The sequence below is a fragment of the Equus caballus genome, chromosome 31, assembly GCF_041296265.1.
Source record: "Equus caballus isolate H_3958 breed thoroughbred chromosome 31, TB-T2T, whole genome shotgun sequence".
NCBI lineage: Eukaryota > Metazoa > Chordata > Mammalia > Perissodactyla > Equidae > Equus > Equus caballus.
This window is the reverse complement of record NC_091714.1, coordinates 25,936,907-25,953,170: the sequence shown is the minus strand read 5'-3', so window position 1 is coordinate 25,953,170 and position 16,264 is coordinate 25,936,907. Positions and strand designations below refer to the sequence as shown.

Below are 16,264 nucleotides of genomic sequence, written 5' to 3'. Positions count from 1 at the left end.
TGGGTTCACATGGGTCGTGAGGTTAAAATTTAACTGTGAAAGGACTTGGTTAGCAAAACCATAACTCCCTTTTAAGGCCTAGTTTGGGTTTATAAGAAATCAGAGCCCCTTGTCTTTTCTACTTTGTGTTTCATCGATTTCTGTTTGCAAATGTATAAGAACATAATAAGCAATTTCCTTTGAAAGAGCATTTTGGGTTTTCTGTAGAGTACGTGAAAGTAAAATGCAGGTTTTTCTTGTTCACTGTGGAAATAATACTGTTGCTTCTGGAGTAGATGTGTTTGCATGTGTATAAAATTACATGGGTAAGGCGTGTATCTGGTTACTCATAGATAAGCTCTTGTACGTACATGAGTGTGTGTCTCATTTCACTTGGCACCTGTTATAAACATTTTTTCTTATAATTCTTATATATGAAGTTCGTGTATCTGATTACCCATGAACATGACTTTTTCTTATTAAAACAAGTTACCATTATAGTTGTTAATGCCATTAATAAAGGCTAGATAACTACAATAATCTGTTATTGTTGCTATTAAGTTGTTACACTGACGTTTCTTTCTTTCTTTTTTTTGCTGAAGATTATTAGTCCTGAATAACGTCTGTTGCCAGTCTTCCTCCTTTTGTGCTTGAGGAAGATTAGCCCTGAGCTAACATCTGTGCCAGTCTTTCTCTATATGTGGGTTGCCACCACAGCATGGCTGACGAGTGGTGTAGGTCCACGCCTTGGATCTGAACCTGGGAACTTCGGCCGTTGAAACAGAGCGTGTCAAACTAAACCACTAGACCATGGGGCTGTTCCCCACATTGACGTTTCTTAAGGAGCCATCCCAAGAAGATGGAATCACTTGGACTCTTGTAGTTGTCCGTGGTGATGTGATCCAGCAGCAGGTTCAGATTATGTGACTGCATCTTTGTCACTTGTTGTTTCTTAGTTCATTGCTCTTTTCTCTGCCTCTCCGCATACATCTAGTCTCTGAGGTAAATATGGGACTCTCATTTTTGTATTTGCCAGAAATGAATTCCCAAGTTTGATAGGTGAGGAAGGAGATTTGCTGTTGAGAAGAGCTACAGAGAGACAAAGCTGGGCCCACATGAGGGTGACAGTGCCCGGAGGAATCTAGGCTTTGTAGGTTAGAGCCAAGCAGAAAGGACCCCTTAGGAGAAGACAAGGCAGGAAGAGTTGGGAGGAATCCCAGCCCAGCTCACTGTGTCACTGTTTCACAGTGAGCTGGGGACGGGGGGATGCAGGGGAGGCACCTGCGTGGACCAGAGGGGCAAGGCGGACTGAGGACTGGGTTGGCTGGCAGAGCACTGAGCAACAGGAGCCGGCCTGAGATGTCTGAGAGGAGCTGAGTGAGAAACCAGTGAGATGGGAACAGGTAGAGGCTGTGGTGCTGTGAATAGCCAAATCTGAAGCTGAGGGAGGAGCCACGGGGAGGTGGATGAGAAGTGTGGAATGGGTGAGGCGAGCGGCTCCAGGACCGAGCGCTCCTGTGCTTGTGCCACAGGTGCCTCTCAGAAGCAGAGCAGGGGTGTGGCAGAGAGAGGAGCCCTTCCTGAAAGGAGCCATGTTTGTAGGGCCCCTGGGGGCAGTAGGTCAGCACCGGCATCCCTCTCACTTCACTCCCCTCTCTGGCTGACTTTGAAAGTCACGAGGAAGGGGCATGTTGGCACCTGTCAGGTGTAGACTTTAATATGTACTGGGTAAAACTGACTTGCAAGTTATGCGAAGAGGTAGTGGATGGGTTATGTTTTCATCATTTATACGCTCCTTGTTCCAAAAATAAAGTGGCTTTCCAAAATACATATAATAGTATAAGATAAATAGTAAATAAGTGACGATATTATTAGTAGGGACAATACTGCTAGGAAAAATAATGGACGTCCTGCATCATTACAAGAGGTAACTCACAAATTTGGCTTTCAGATTTGTTGCACACAGAGGCAGACAGAAGTAGTGGTGTGCTCGACAGTCTCCATCAGATTAAAAAAAAAAAACCCCAAACCAGTCACTTAGCCATTTGTAAGACATTGTAAAATACTGAGCAATGTCCATGGCAATATCCTTTCATAAATAAGACAGATTTATTAGGTCTGCTCATGTCATTAAAAGCAGTCTGTCCAGGGAATGAAACAGTGGTGCAGGTGACCGGCTCTGTGATGCCTGGCGTAACTGAGGGGTAGATTTTATCTAGCACCAGAGTCACACACCCAGACTCCTCCAGGGTCCTGGCCCATAGTAAGTATCTGGGTGGGGCTGGGGCGGAGCCCTGGCTGACCGGAGAATGCATGATGTACCTAAAAGGCATTTGGGTTTACATTTTGTAACGGAAAAACCCTGTACTGGTTTAATAAGACGCTGCAGGCCACACAGCCCCACTGGAACTCTGATCTAGAGGAATGTGTGCACACCATCCGTGAAGTCTCTTAAAAATTGTTTCAGTTGAACTTTTGGAAGATGTTGAAGAACAGTGAGTCACGGGTTATGTTCTCTGACAGGTACCTGGTCTGCAGGTGACCCATGCTGCCAGTTAACACGCAGCCATATGCTTTACCTGTTGGACAGACTAGGGAGGAGGTAAAGTCACTCGTCTTTTCAGCCGTTGGGAATCCAGAGGGGAGGGGAGAGGCCAGCTGTGCTCTGGCCTTGGGTCTCCAGGTACCATTTTGGGCTCACGAAGAGGGAAGCAGGCCAACATTTTGGGGACACTGTGCTAGAACTTAGATGATAAATGTGAATCACATGTAAAGAATATGATTTGGGAGTTTTGATTATGGCCACATTTTGAATATTTGTGCTGGCGAGGGAGGATATTGACAAGGATGATCGAAATCAAGTTCTGTAGTGTTTCAGAAGCAGCAAGGAGAAGGGTTTAAAGCTGAGGTGTGGCACCAGAGGGCGAGCTCGCATCTTCTTCCGGGGCTTTCACACGGCATGGCTGAACAGCTGTCCAGGCAGTTCCTCTGCAGTTATGTACATGCACTTGCACATATGCACACACACACCCCTGGTCTGGAGTTCTGTTCGTACCTTCAAGTATTGTGACTTGGTTCTGAGAGCTCCTGGACCTCCCTTGCCTTCAGGGTGAGTGGTTGCAGTGCCTGTGATGCGAGGGTGTTGTGTAGCTCTCAGTGACCCAGCACCCTTAAAATCTAAATCTCTAAGCAAGAAAAAAGACAGCCCTTCAGTTTATTTCCTAGTACAGTATGATCCCATTATATGCAAGTTGTATTATGCAGGTTTCAACTAATGACATAATATTAATGAAAGCTTCACAGTACGTGCAAAATTTCCCTGGACACCTTCCCCCAAATTATGCATCAAGCCATCTCATATTTTTAAAGCTAGTACGTCAGCTGAATTATAGAAATGCTTTGTTACCCAGTGGCATCACCTTTTCTTAGAAATGCCTACTAACCCTTGGCAATACTATGTGAGCTCCTGTTCTTTATAGAACTTCTTCAAGGATTTTGGTGACATTTGTGTTATTATTTTAACATTATCTGTTATAACTTAAATCCATATTATGGCTTTCAAAATAACATCCAAGTGTGCTAATACTGATGCTGAAAAACATGCTGAAAATCAGTAACTTTGAAACAGAAATGTGATAAAACACTGTGATATGCCACACTGTCAATTTATGAGATGCAACTGAGAAATGTTAGACATAATGCTGGTATTAGAAAGCACCAGTAAAACAAAAATACAGCACTATACTTCAGACTTAGGTGTTCTCAGGATGCGTTCCCGCATCCTGCCCCAGCCGGGGGATAGCTGGTCTTGAGTTAGGTAAGGTCTGCAGGAACACATCTGTGAATCACGTGCAGCCGTGCTTCGTGAATCCCTGTCACGTGCCTCGGAAAAGATTGCTTAGGTTGAGAAAGACACAACAAGGTTCTTATTTGTCTGACATTGAGGAGAACATCTGTAAGGGCTTCGAAGAAGAGAATTTTGAAGGTCACTCCTTCTACTTCTTTAGAACTTGTCAGTAAATATTTGGTGGATTATTTTTTTTTTTAAAGATTTTATTTTTAACTTTTTCTCCCCAAAGCTCCCCAGTACATAGTTGTATATTCTTCCTTGTGGGTCCTTCTAGTTGTGGCATGTGGGACGCTGCCTCAGCGTGGTTTGATGAGCAGTGCCATGTCTGCGCCCAGGATTCGAACCAACGAAACGCTGGGCCGCCTGCATCGGAGCGCGCGAACTTAACCACTCGGCCCCGGGGCCAGCCCCTGGGGGATTATTTTATGCATGCCCCTTGCTTTGTTTGTTGTGGGGAGAAATACACTTCTTCCACCTGCTTAGGTTTGGAGAAGTGAGAATGGTCACCTCATTGTAGCTTTGCTCTGAACGCATTCAAAGTCCTTTGTTTTTTACATCATGACAGAAAGTGATAGGACTTTTAATAACAATTGCTTGTATTTAAATGGTGCTTATTATGTGACAAGCACTGTTCAAACTGCCTTAATAACTCCTTGTACCCTCATGGCAAGCCTTTGAGGTAGGTCGTATTACTCCTGGCATTTCACAGGTAAGAAAACAGAAGCACAGGGAGGTTAGGTGACTTGCCAGAGGTCTTAAAATTGGTAAGCTGCAGAACTGAGAGATCTGCATTCTCAGTCACCATGCTCTGGGGCCTCTTAGGAGGCTGGAGATGAGGATCTTATGTCAGAAACTTCATGCCCTGAGGGGAACTTGCTCTGCAAGCAAGGGGATGTGTTCCCCTGTAAGAGGAGTTATTGCATGTAAGAGATCTGTGTGGTAAAATCGTTGTTCAGAACCCTCATCTTTGCTTTTGGTAACAGATGCTGAAGGAGGGTAGAGTAGGCTGTGGTAAGTTTGAGGATGTGAGGATGGGGCTGGGCCCTGCCCTGAGAACAAGGTCCTGGGCTGAGTCTGAAAGACTATGGAGAGCTCCCCAGAGCTGGGCAGTGGGCCTCTGCCCCCAGGGGTCACCCCTTCTCCATCGTCCAGCGCTCAGTCTGCACCCAGTACTGAGTGATCGAGCCATCCTTCAACAGGACATTGTTGAACACCCACTACGATTTGCACAGTAGTAGGTTTAAAAGGATGAAGATGGCCAGGCCCCATGAAAAGATGTTCATCATCGCTGATCATCAGGGAAATGCAAATCAAAACTACACTAAGACATCACCTTACACCCATTAGAATGACAAAAATATCTAAAACTAATAGTAACAAATGTTGGAGAGGTTGTGGAGAAAAAGGAACCCTCATACACTGCTGGTGGGAATGCAAACTGGTGCAGCCACTATGGAAAACAGTATGGAGATTCCTCAAAAAATTAAAAATAGAACTACTATACGACCCAGCTATTCCACTACTGGGTATCTATCCAAAGAGCTTGAAGTCAGCAATTCCAAAAGTCCTATGCACCCCAATGTTTATTGCAGCATTATTTACGATAGCCAAGACATGGAAGAAACCTAAGTGCCCATCAACAGATGAATGGAGAAAGAAGATGTGGTATATATATACAATGGAATACTACTCAGCTGTAAAACAGAACAAAATCATTCCATTTGCAGTAACATGGATGGACCTTGAGGGAATTATGTTAAGTGAAATAAGCCAGTTAGAGAAGGATAATCTCTGTATGACTCCACTCATATGAGGAATTTAAAAATGTGGACAAAGAGAACAGATTAGTGGCTACCAGGGGAAAAGTGGGGTGGGGGGTGGGCACAAAGGGTGAAGTGGTGCACCTACAGCACGACTGACAAACATTAATGTACAACTGAAATTTCACAAGATTGTAACCTATCATTAACTCAAAAAAAAAAAGAAAAAAAGATGACCAGGCCCTGCCTGAGGCTTTGCCTAGAAAGCCTGGGATGACTTCTAGACTCCCTAACTCCCTATCTGCTGGGGAGTTTTTTAAGAGGGATGAAAACATTTTATTTCACAGTTAAAAAGCAGGTGCTTTCACAGTTAAAGTGACAGTGCCTGATTTACAGGGCTCCTGTGAGTGTGAATGGATTTTTCGAGGGGTTTGGGTTTGTTGGGCAGCCCTTGTAAATGACTCCTGTGAGATCCTTCCCTTTAATAGTTCGGCAGCGTGGAGACCTCAGTGGGAGGAGGGACACAGGATGAGAAGCTGGGTAGAGTGACAGACTGCTGAAGTCAGCTTAGCCTGGTTATCCTGCTATCCAGACTTGATAACTGCTTGAGATTGTTGCCCAGAACGAGAGGAGCCCTGACTCTTCTCACTTGGGCAGGGAGAACTAGAAACTGAGTGTTGAATGTTCCATGATGATGCTGTAAAACAGGCAGCGGAGGGCTTGTATATATTTTTCAAAACAATGCTGACTCTACATAAAGGAAGGTTTCCCATGTTGCTTGTTAGTCAAGCTATCACGGCCCAGACTAAGATCCTGAAGGACACAAGCCCCCAGTGACTGGACTCCGATTCCCCCTGCGCCCCTTAAAGGTTGAGTTGCATCAGTCTGTATTCTGTGTGTGCCTTCGTGGGACTGCTGTTCTCAGGAGCTGGGGATTTTGTATATTGAGGGACAGCTTTCAGAAGCAAATACGTTTCTGTGATACTGGATTGCTCATTTGTTATAGGTGTGACTTTGAACGCCACCAGTGCTGTCTTTTTGGATTATAAAATCTCTTCCTACGTGTTTTGGTTTATTGTTAGACTTAGGAAATTGAAAAAGAGGCATGGCATTATCCATTTGTTTACTTTCTAAATACCTATTGTGTGTCCAAAACATTAGATAGAAAATGTAGGAAATATATTGGAGCAGCTTGCATTTAGTTGGGGAGCTAAGCACACAGATAGAAAGTTATGGTAGAGCTGGTCCTGGAGAGTTTTATGGAACTTTACAAAGTGCTTCCGCATATATTTGAGGTATGTGAAGGCAAGCCTTTTTAGCCTCTCTTTGCAGATGAGGAAACTGCTCCGTCTCAAATAACTGGTCACTAGCAGAACTGGCCCCCAGACCCCTCGCTCCTTATTCCCAGCTGCCTTTCTAGTGTGGACAGCAGGAGGGAGGGGGTGAGCAGAGAGAGAGATGAGTTTGAGCAGGCCTTGAAGGACATCATGTCTTTGAGTGTAGAGGCCAGCCTGCCAGCTGCTCCAAAGGCTACGTGAGATGTAAAAGCCTTGTCAGAAGTCCTCCCTGTTCCCACAGCTCGCCTTGTTACCCTGTTTCTGAGTGGCCGACTCCCTCAAGCCTCGCCCTCCAGCTGGAGGTGTGTAATAGTGTGAGGTGTCTGTTGCCCATATTACTTGGTATTAAACAAGCCCTTGGCTTTGTACTTGTTTTTGAGGCCCAACCACAAGGCCACATCAAAGTGGCTGGAAATGTAAACTAGCAGGACTGGCAAGGTGGAGTGGGACCTCTTCATTGTAGAGTCTTGAGGGGAGAGAGCAGGTGAGAATGGCTGTGCCCATTATGGGTGATGTCAGAGGCCAGGAATGTGGAGTTGTGCGCCCTGCTCTGTGATCCAGGCACGCATTTCTTTCTATCAGAGCTCTTAGCACGATTTGCCAATCTTTCCAGCTCCAACGACTGGGTACGTAGGAAGTGCTCAGAATTGGTTAAATGATGCATTTACAGCTTTCTTGTAAAGATATAAATAGGATTTTTTCCTTGTTAGCCTGCTTTTCTTTAATATGAACGTACTTTTAAAAGAAATACCAAATCAATCTCAGCATTTAAAGTTTTAAACTTTGGATATTGTGACTGCAAAGATATAGTTAGACCATTCTTTAATTTGGTTTCATTAGTCCTGAGTTAATATGATTTTGGTTATTGCCGTTACATTTCAGAGACTTTCCTTTCAAGGCCATTCCTCTGAAGGACTGAAGATAAAAGTAGCTGAGCTTTGTTTAATTGACTAATTAACATTTTAAGGAACACTGAATGTCACAGCCCAGGTGACTACGTTAATTTACTCAGCGTTTACATATCACTCTCCTTTTCTGCTTCTCTGCCGTGTGCCTCAGTACCTTAGGTCCTTTTGTCTTCGAGTACAACGCTTTCTCCCTTCTGCTCCGCTTGTTGTTTGTGGGTTTCATGTGCCAGTGTCTTTCTAATGCAACTTTATTCAGCACCGGAGGTGGGCCCAGTGGTGTCAGCAACAAAGATGTGAGTTAGAGGCGTCTTCTCCTGGGTCATCACTGGTGGGGACCCGATGGGGACTCAAGTAAGGTTCAGACCAGACCATGCTGCAGGGCGTCCTGGTGAAATTGGTGTCTGGAGGTGGGCTTTGAAGGAGTGGGAGGAAGGGGAGCATGCTTTCTATGTACCAGGCCCTGCTGTGTTTCATCCTTATAGCAACCATATTAGGTACAGTCAGTTAGTTATCTACATGTTATACAGAAGAAATTGACACAAAGAGAAACTGAGTAACTTGTCTAAGAATACACAGCTTATCAGTGGGGCTGCTGGGAGTCCAACTCAGGCAATGTGGTTGCAGAGTCCATGCTGTGAATTTCTCCACTAGGTGAGTGGAGTTTGGATAAGTGAAGCTTAAGGATTGTGGACTCCCAGGAGGTAATGGGGAAGCCACAGGGATCAAAGGCATGGAGGGGGACAGGCCGGTTAAGGCCATTTTGCTGAGGCCGTGGAATCCCACCCTAAAAGGGATGATTGTGACATACAAAAGTCATCACTCATAGTTGCAAAGACTCTGAGGGTCCCATCACCTGTGCTGTTCCATTTGGTGGAATGTAGTATTTGTGATTCTGTGGGCAGTGGTGGGGTTGTGCAGGTTTTTGAGTTGGGGAATTGCATTGCATGTTCTCTCTCCTACGTCTTCAAGCTGCCCTGAGTTTTGGCATGCATTCTTCAGTCGAGGACTATGCTCAGGTCTCAGCCCTTGTACTCTGCCCGTTCTTTTTCCTTCCCTCTGCAGTTGTACTTCTGGAAAGAGTTTTCTGGAGGGTCATCTGTACTGCATCTACCTTCTTAACACCACCCATTCCTCCCCGTCTGCCTCTGACTGTCCCTGTCATCCCGTGGGGACGGTCCTCGCTGAGGTGTCCATGACTGGACACTGCTCCCTCTAGGGAGGACCTTTCAGTCTTTATCTTACCCAGCGGTGCCCAACCAGGAGTTCTGTCCCCCAAGGGGTATCTGTCAATGTATGGAGACATTTTTGGGTTTCACTATCGAGGGGGTTGGTGTTACTGGCATTTTAAACATCTTACAGTGCACAAGACAGCTCCCACAACAGAATTTTCTAGCCCAAAAAGTCAGCAGTGCAGGGGCCGAGAAATGCTGATCTTACCTGGCACTTGGGGACATTTCACAGTCCTCTGTTCTACAGCTTTCTCCTGACCGTCTTGATACAGTTCTCTCCTGACTTGTCTCCCGGTGAATTCTCAGTTCACTCCTTACTGATTTCTGTGGAGGACTCCTCTCCTCCAGCCCTTTAACGTTGCTTCCTGGGATTCTTTTCTGCTCCTCACATTCCTCTTCAGCTAGCTCATCAGTCTAGGGGTTTAACCTCTGTCTCTGGCTTTATGGCTCTACATTTGTATTTGTGGCTCCCTTGAGCTCCAGTCTTGTCTTTCTCCACCTCAGTGGTGCACAGGCACTTCTAACTCAGCAGGTCCAAAATAGAGTCTGTCCAAAGTCGTCTTCTGTCCAAACCTGCCCCTCCCATGTTCACTGTCCCTCAGCATCACCCACCCCCGGCACTGAGAGTCATTTTACACTGCCACTGGAGCTCAGCCACTGGTCATTTCTCTCCCGGATTTCTGCAGGCCTCCCTGCCTGCAGCCTCATGTCCCACGCTGCTACCAGGGTGAACTTTCTAAAGCAGAACTCTGAGGGCCTCTATGGCTTACAGGCCTCATTTAGCTTCTCAGCTACAACAGATAAAGTCTAAACTGAGCATGGCGTATGGAACCTTTGTGATCAAGCCCAGTGGTTCCCAAATGGCAGCTGTATCACCCTCCAAGGAGCGTTTTGAAAATGTTATGGACGTTGAAGCAACAGGAATCCAGTGGAATCCCAGCCTCCATAAATCCTATTTACTTCTTAAGAAATGGGTTCTACTTTGTGTCGACAAGTTTTCCTTCCTTTCTGGGAACCTGCTTGGCCTTTTGGATGCCCTGTGGGCACATCATTAAATAGGGTAGAAATGTCTCGGTGTTCCTGCATTCTAGCCTCACAGCTTTAGGAGAGTTCTGATTTTTTCCTTCACGACCTGGCAGTGTGATTCTGTGTAGACTGACAAGTAGTTTGACCAAAGATCCCTGCCATTAGGTATCAGACCATTCTAGAAGAAAATTTGGGATAAACCAGCTTCTCTCTGGTATTCGGGATCACCTAAACCCCATGATAAAGGGCTCTGAGGGCCCTTTGGAGCTACCACTGAACTGGTTGGTTAAGTTCCTTCCTGCTCTTCCTAGTTCACTGGGGTGATTCATTTTTAAAGGAGCCTGGACCTGCCTGTCCTGCGCCCACGGCTTAGGAAAGCCCCTGCTACCCCGTTCAAGCACTGCCGTACAGCTGATTGCACTGTGAGGGATTTGAACTTTTCAGAGCTCATGGTGTGTTTCTCAGCAGATAACAAATATCAGAAAATAGATTCTCTTGGCACAACATCATACCTGAAAAAATAGTAAATATTGTCTAATCCTGTCTGGTGTTTTTCCAGTGGCACAAATCTTGACACCAGAAAAATTGTACCTTTGGCATGAATGAGTTAATGCAAGATCATGGCTTTGATCTCTGACTTAGTGTCAGCTGGAATCCCATAGCCTGTGTGCTGAATCTCTCTTTTTATGTTCCTCTCCAGAAGCGCCTTGTGCCACGCCCCTGATCTGCAGCTTTGGGAGGCCGGTCGACTTGGAGAAGGATGACTCCCAGAAGGTGGTGTGCAATAATGAGCAGTGCCCATACAGTACCTGGATGCACTTGCAGTGTTTCTACGAGTGGGAGAGCAGCATCTTGGTCCAGTTCAACTGCATCGGCCGGGCTCGCAGCTGGAATGAGAAGCAGTGCCGCCAGAACATGTGGACAAAGAAGGGCTATGACCTGGCCTTCCGCTTCTGTTCCTGCCGCTGTGGACAGGGCCACTTGAAGAAGGACACAGACTGGTACCAGGTGAAGCGGATGCAAGATGAGAAAAAGAAGAAGTCTGGGGCAGAGAAGAACACGGGGAGGCCTCCCGGCGAGGCAGTGGAGGAGGCAAAAAAGTGCAGGCCACTGAACAAGCCCCAGAAAGGCCTGAACCACGACCTCCCCCGCCGGCATTCCGTGGACCGGCAGAACTCCCAAGAGAAGGTGGTGGGTACCACCGCGGCCTATGGGGCCCGCTCCCCTTGTGCCTCCCCAGGCCAGTCGCCACCCACTGGCTACTCCATCCTCTCCCCTGCCCACTTCAGCGGCCCCCGTGCTTCCAGGTACCTTGGGGAATTCTTAAAGAATGCTATCCACCTGGAGCCACACAAGAAGGCGGTGGCAGGGGGCCACGTGTTCAGGAATGCCCACTTTGATTACAATCCGCCTGGGTTGTCGGTTCACAGGGGGGCCCACTTTGACGCACCTGTGCAGTTTCTACGGCGCCTGGACCTCTCTGAGCTGCTCGCTCACATCCCTAGGCACAAGCTGAACACGTTCCACGTGCGCATGGAGGACGACGCCCAGATGGGCCAGGGCGAGGACCTGCGGAAGTTCATCCTGGCGGCCCTCAGTGCCAGCCACAGGAACGTCGTGAACTGTGCACTGTGCCACCGGGCCCTCCCTGTATTCGAACAGTTCCCACTGGTGGATGGAACTCTGTTCTTAAGCCCATCGAGACACGATGAGATTGAATACGATGTTCCTTGTCACCTTCAAGGTACAGGTGTTAATTCACCTTGCCAGCTTTCTGTTTGCTAAAAACCGAATAGCGAACAAAACGTCATGGCCCTGCTTTGGCTGAATTTTAACCGCCAGCACTTTTTGTTCTAGTCAGGTGCTGGGTGACACTTGAATATTTCAGCTTGGCCCAGTGCAGTTGTGCAGGTGGTGGTGGGGTTTTTAACTGAGGTCGCTGTACCAAATACATTTGTCATGGTGGGTAATTTCACGTTTTTGTTCTGCTGTAATTTGAAGAGAGGATTCCTGGTGTATAGTTTTCCATAATTGGGAGGAAATATAGAGAAGGAGTTGCATAAATCTGTCACTTGCTGTAAAATAGTTGTCTTTGAAACCTGTGTCAGTATGCCCAGCAAGCTGTGTATTCCCTTTGATCCTTGTAAACATAACAGAGTGAGAGAAAGTAGGGGTCAGAGAGGGCCAAGCTGTTAATCTTGAAATTTATGAAAGACGAGACTTTCTTGATAAGCAGCAAAAGGGAAATGCAGGATTATTGAAAGCTCAGACATTGCCCTGGTGCTGAAGTGTGGGGAGCTGATGCATGCTGTGGGGAACATTCAAGGACTTGGGGATGTTTCAGCCGTAAGTTGAATTACAGGGGGTTGGTCAGAATAAGTGAGAAATCTGTCAATTCTTATAAAACTATTGAATTTTTATAAAGATGGGATACATGATATATAGCATGTTTATAACTTTAAAAGTGTGGTAAAAAAGCCTGTAGTAAAAATGATACATCCCCACCTGTCTTCTTACCACCAACCCTGCTGTGTTGGTTCCCAGAGATAAGCACTTTCAAATCTTCACTGATTCTTCAAGTTTCTACTTGAAATTACAGTCATTTCAAAACTGCTCTCTTCATCTCTAATGTTAGATATTACCTATTAACTGACTTTTAAGGTGGATGGCTATTTATGCTTTCTTGCATCTTCCCCTTTCTCTCAGGATAATATATCACACTTCTTGGTTAAATCCTTAATGTTTTTACTATTCTGACTATGGAAATATTTAGTGTTGAGCCAAGAAGTATGAATGTATTTCCTACATAGACTACAGTATATTCTGGGACGTCTTTTGATTTCATTAAAGTTAATTGCTTCGCATTTTCATTTGCTTAGCCTTTTTCAAAACTTTGGTGGTTCTCACTCTCCAGCATCTCTACAAACCACCTTTCAGAAACATTCCCACATACCTGTCAGACGTTTTATGAATTTTTTCCCTAGAAATTTCCTTCATGGAGCCTTTCATCTTTGTGCTGCTGTCTGTCCTGTGTACTCAGTACCTGCTGCTCCATAGCTGCCCTTCTAGAAATTCTGGAATTGCTTTCCTGATTTTTATCTTCTGTTTCCTAGATCCCATATTTTGTTTTTTTCTTGGTTTATTTCCTCAGTTTGTTAAGAAACATCCCCAGGAGCTTTCTGAGAAAAGGAGCATGGGAGTAGATGTTTGGAGGCTTTGAAAGTCTGATAATGTCTTCACTCTGTCTTTACACTTGGTTGCTACTTGGCTGGGTCTAGTGTTCCAAGTTGTAAATAATTTCCTCTTAGAATCTTGAAGGCATTTCCTCAGTGCCTCCTGTGTCACCGCTGCAGAGTCTAATGTTACTCTTTTTCCTGTCCCCTGCTCTGCTCCCATCCCCTGTGGGTTGGGAGACTGTCTCTCTCCCCCAGCCCTCCAAAGTTCCACCATGATGGGGGTCTTTTCCTTGATTCTTTGTGCAGGGCACCTGCTTGGCTATATGACTGTATACTTAGGGTCTTCTGTTTGGGGAAATTTTCTTCTGATTTATTTCTTTGATGATTTCCTCCCATTTTTATTTTCATACTCTGTGAAACTGTTAGATATTGGACCTCTTAGATTAATACTTTTTTTGAGGTGGGGGGGATCCTTTACTTTACATATACATTGTATATTATATATATATTGTATAGTATACATATACTGTACTATTCATTGGCCCTATTGTTCATCTCTTAATCTTTATTCTGCTTTCTGGAAGATTTCCTTGAGTTTACAGTTTAGTATTTTTACTGAGTTTAAGATTTTCTGCTCGTATATTTATTATTTCCAAGAGCTCCTTTTCATAGTGTCCTGTTCTTGTTTCAGGGCTGCACTCTCTTGTCTTACCTTTCTCAGCAGGGAAAGGGAGCTATAAAGGTGCAGGGAGTGGTCTCATTCATTGTCTGGAGTTTCACCTAGTCCTTTATATCTTAGCCTTTGTTATAAGATAAACCACCCAAAACTTAGTGGTTTCAAACAGTGGTGATTTATAATTTCTCACAGTTCTGTGGGATGGCCTCTCACATGTGTCTAACAGTCGGTCGACTGGTTGGCCTTGGGAGCCTCAGCTGGAATGGCTCATTCCTGTTCTTCATAGTCTTTCATTTTCCTAGAGGCCAGCTGGGCTTTTTCACATGGCATTCTCAGGACACTGTGCAAGAGGCTGAGAGTGGGAGCTGCATGCTCTCTCTCTAGAGGTGTAAGTTTGGAACTGTGGAGCATCACTTCTCTCACATTCTCTTCTTCAGAATAAGTTGTAAAGCTAGCCCAGGTTCAGGGGACGATTGATAGACTGTGCTTCTTGATGGAAAAGTTGCATAGAATATAGGGTTACTTGTACTGCCTCCATCTCACTTTCAGCACCTCATCTCACTCTCCCCTTGTGTCCAGTGCTTGTGTCCAGTCTCAGAGCTAAACCGTTTACCATTCCTCCATCTGATGTCTGACCTCGTATTTTGGTTCAGGGTTGCAGGTACCTCATAGTTTCATGAAAGATGGAGTTGTGTGTTTTTTGTTCTTTATACTGTTTGGGGACATTTTAAAGGGAAGTAGGTGGAAACACCTTTACTTCACCATTGTAAGACTGGAAATATTCTTTGTGAAGATGAATGAGTGTACAAGGGTATCGGCTACATAAGAGTGGTGCTGTTCTTTTTCTATTCATGATGGACAAATTCTTTTCATTCAATCTATTCATCAACCAGTCAAACTTATGAATTTCGTACATGTGCAGGGTACTATCACTCCTTGCCTATCATCAGTTTATAATTTTAGGATGTAAGATGCTTTTATACAAATGTAACTGTCAGGCCAAAGTACTAGTACCACCTATAGAATTAGTAACTCCTGGATATTATTATGTACATTAATTGTATCCTACAATTTCCAAAGAGGAAAGGGCCGCTTTGGCCTGGGTGGTCAAAGGAGGCAACGTGAAGGCAGATGTCCAAAGGTGGGCTAGATTTTGATAAGCAGAGGTCGAGCCACATCAGGTCTTTATTGATGAGGGGAGGGAGCTATGTGAGCAAAGGAATGGTGGCTCAAACAAGCCAGGAGACAGTGAGAGAACCGTGTGGTGGAGCAGAGCTCTAGGGTGGAAGAGAAGTAGGGTAGGTGAGAACAGGCTGTGGGTGTCTTCTCAAGCCATAATAAGGAGCTTTGCCATGTTTTTTATGAATTGGAGGGTTTTAAAAACATTTTAAAGCAGATGATTACTTGGGAGAAAAGTTGTTTGAAAGGGGTGGAACCTACGTACAGAGAGTTGGGACTTACATCCCTAATGTAGACAGAAGGAGGTGAGAGACTGCTGTGTGATAATAGTGGGAACTGAGAGATGGGAATATCTGCAAGAGATTATTTTAAAGGAAAGATTACGGCCTTGGGGACCGCTTGACTGTACAGGATGGAGATGTGTCCTTGTTGACTCACTTGCTTCTAGACCAGATAGATAAATGATGCTGTCACAAACTGGAGTAGAGAAAGTTGGGAAAGGGACCTAATCTCAGGGCACAAAAGATGAGGGCATTGATGTGTGTTGGGTTTGAAGGATGTTGAGACTTTTGTGTGGAGGTGTCTTGCAAGCTGTTGGAGATGAGCATTTGGGATGAACATTGAAAGCATGTTTTATAGCAGTGATGGTTAAAATCTTGAGAGTGGGAGAGCTCCTGAATGGGGGGAGAGGAGAAGGAAAAGGAAGTGTGTGGCGGAGCCCAAGACCACATCTTGAAGGGATGGCTGGAGAAGGTGGAGAGAGATGAAAGTTGGAAGGGCCTGAGAACTGTGTGTGTACACAAGTGCATATGCATCCCTGAAGAGATAGTGGATGTGTTAGGCATGCACTGCGGAGGTCTCGAGAAGTTTAGCTGTTGATGATAAAATCTGAAGATCAGAGTGTTTTATCGAGTGTCAGACAAGTGCGTGCCACAGGCAGGGCCTTGACGTGCATCAGTGTTTATATTGCCACAGCTCAGAGAAGTCCATGCAATCTTTTTTCTAGCAAGCCAGTATAAATCATTTCTTTCATCACAGTGTCCCAGCCAGGTTTTCTGTAAAGCATTTTCAGCTCCAGTAGAAAGGCCGTGTTCCAGGCCAGCATCCCAGCTGAAGCTGCTCACATTGCTGCTGGAACAGCCAG

At 45.4% G+C, this 16,264-nt stretch overlaps 1 protein-coding gene across 4 annotated transcripts in view; it reads left to right on the top strand.

The window, feature by feature from the left end:
* Positions 1–16,264, top strand: part of HECA (hdc homolog, cell cycle regulator) — a 43,842-nt gene that overhangs the window by 18,816 nt on the left and 8,762 nt on the right. For all 4 annotated transcript variants that reach the window (XM_023633032.2, XM_023633033.2, XM_070256472.1 and 1 more), the window contains exon 2: positions 10,790–11,833. In XM_023633032.2, the coding sequence (XP_023488800.1) occupies positions 10,790–11,833 (1,044 nt within the window). The remainder of the gene's footprint in view (positions 1–10,789; positions 11,834–16,264) is intronic.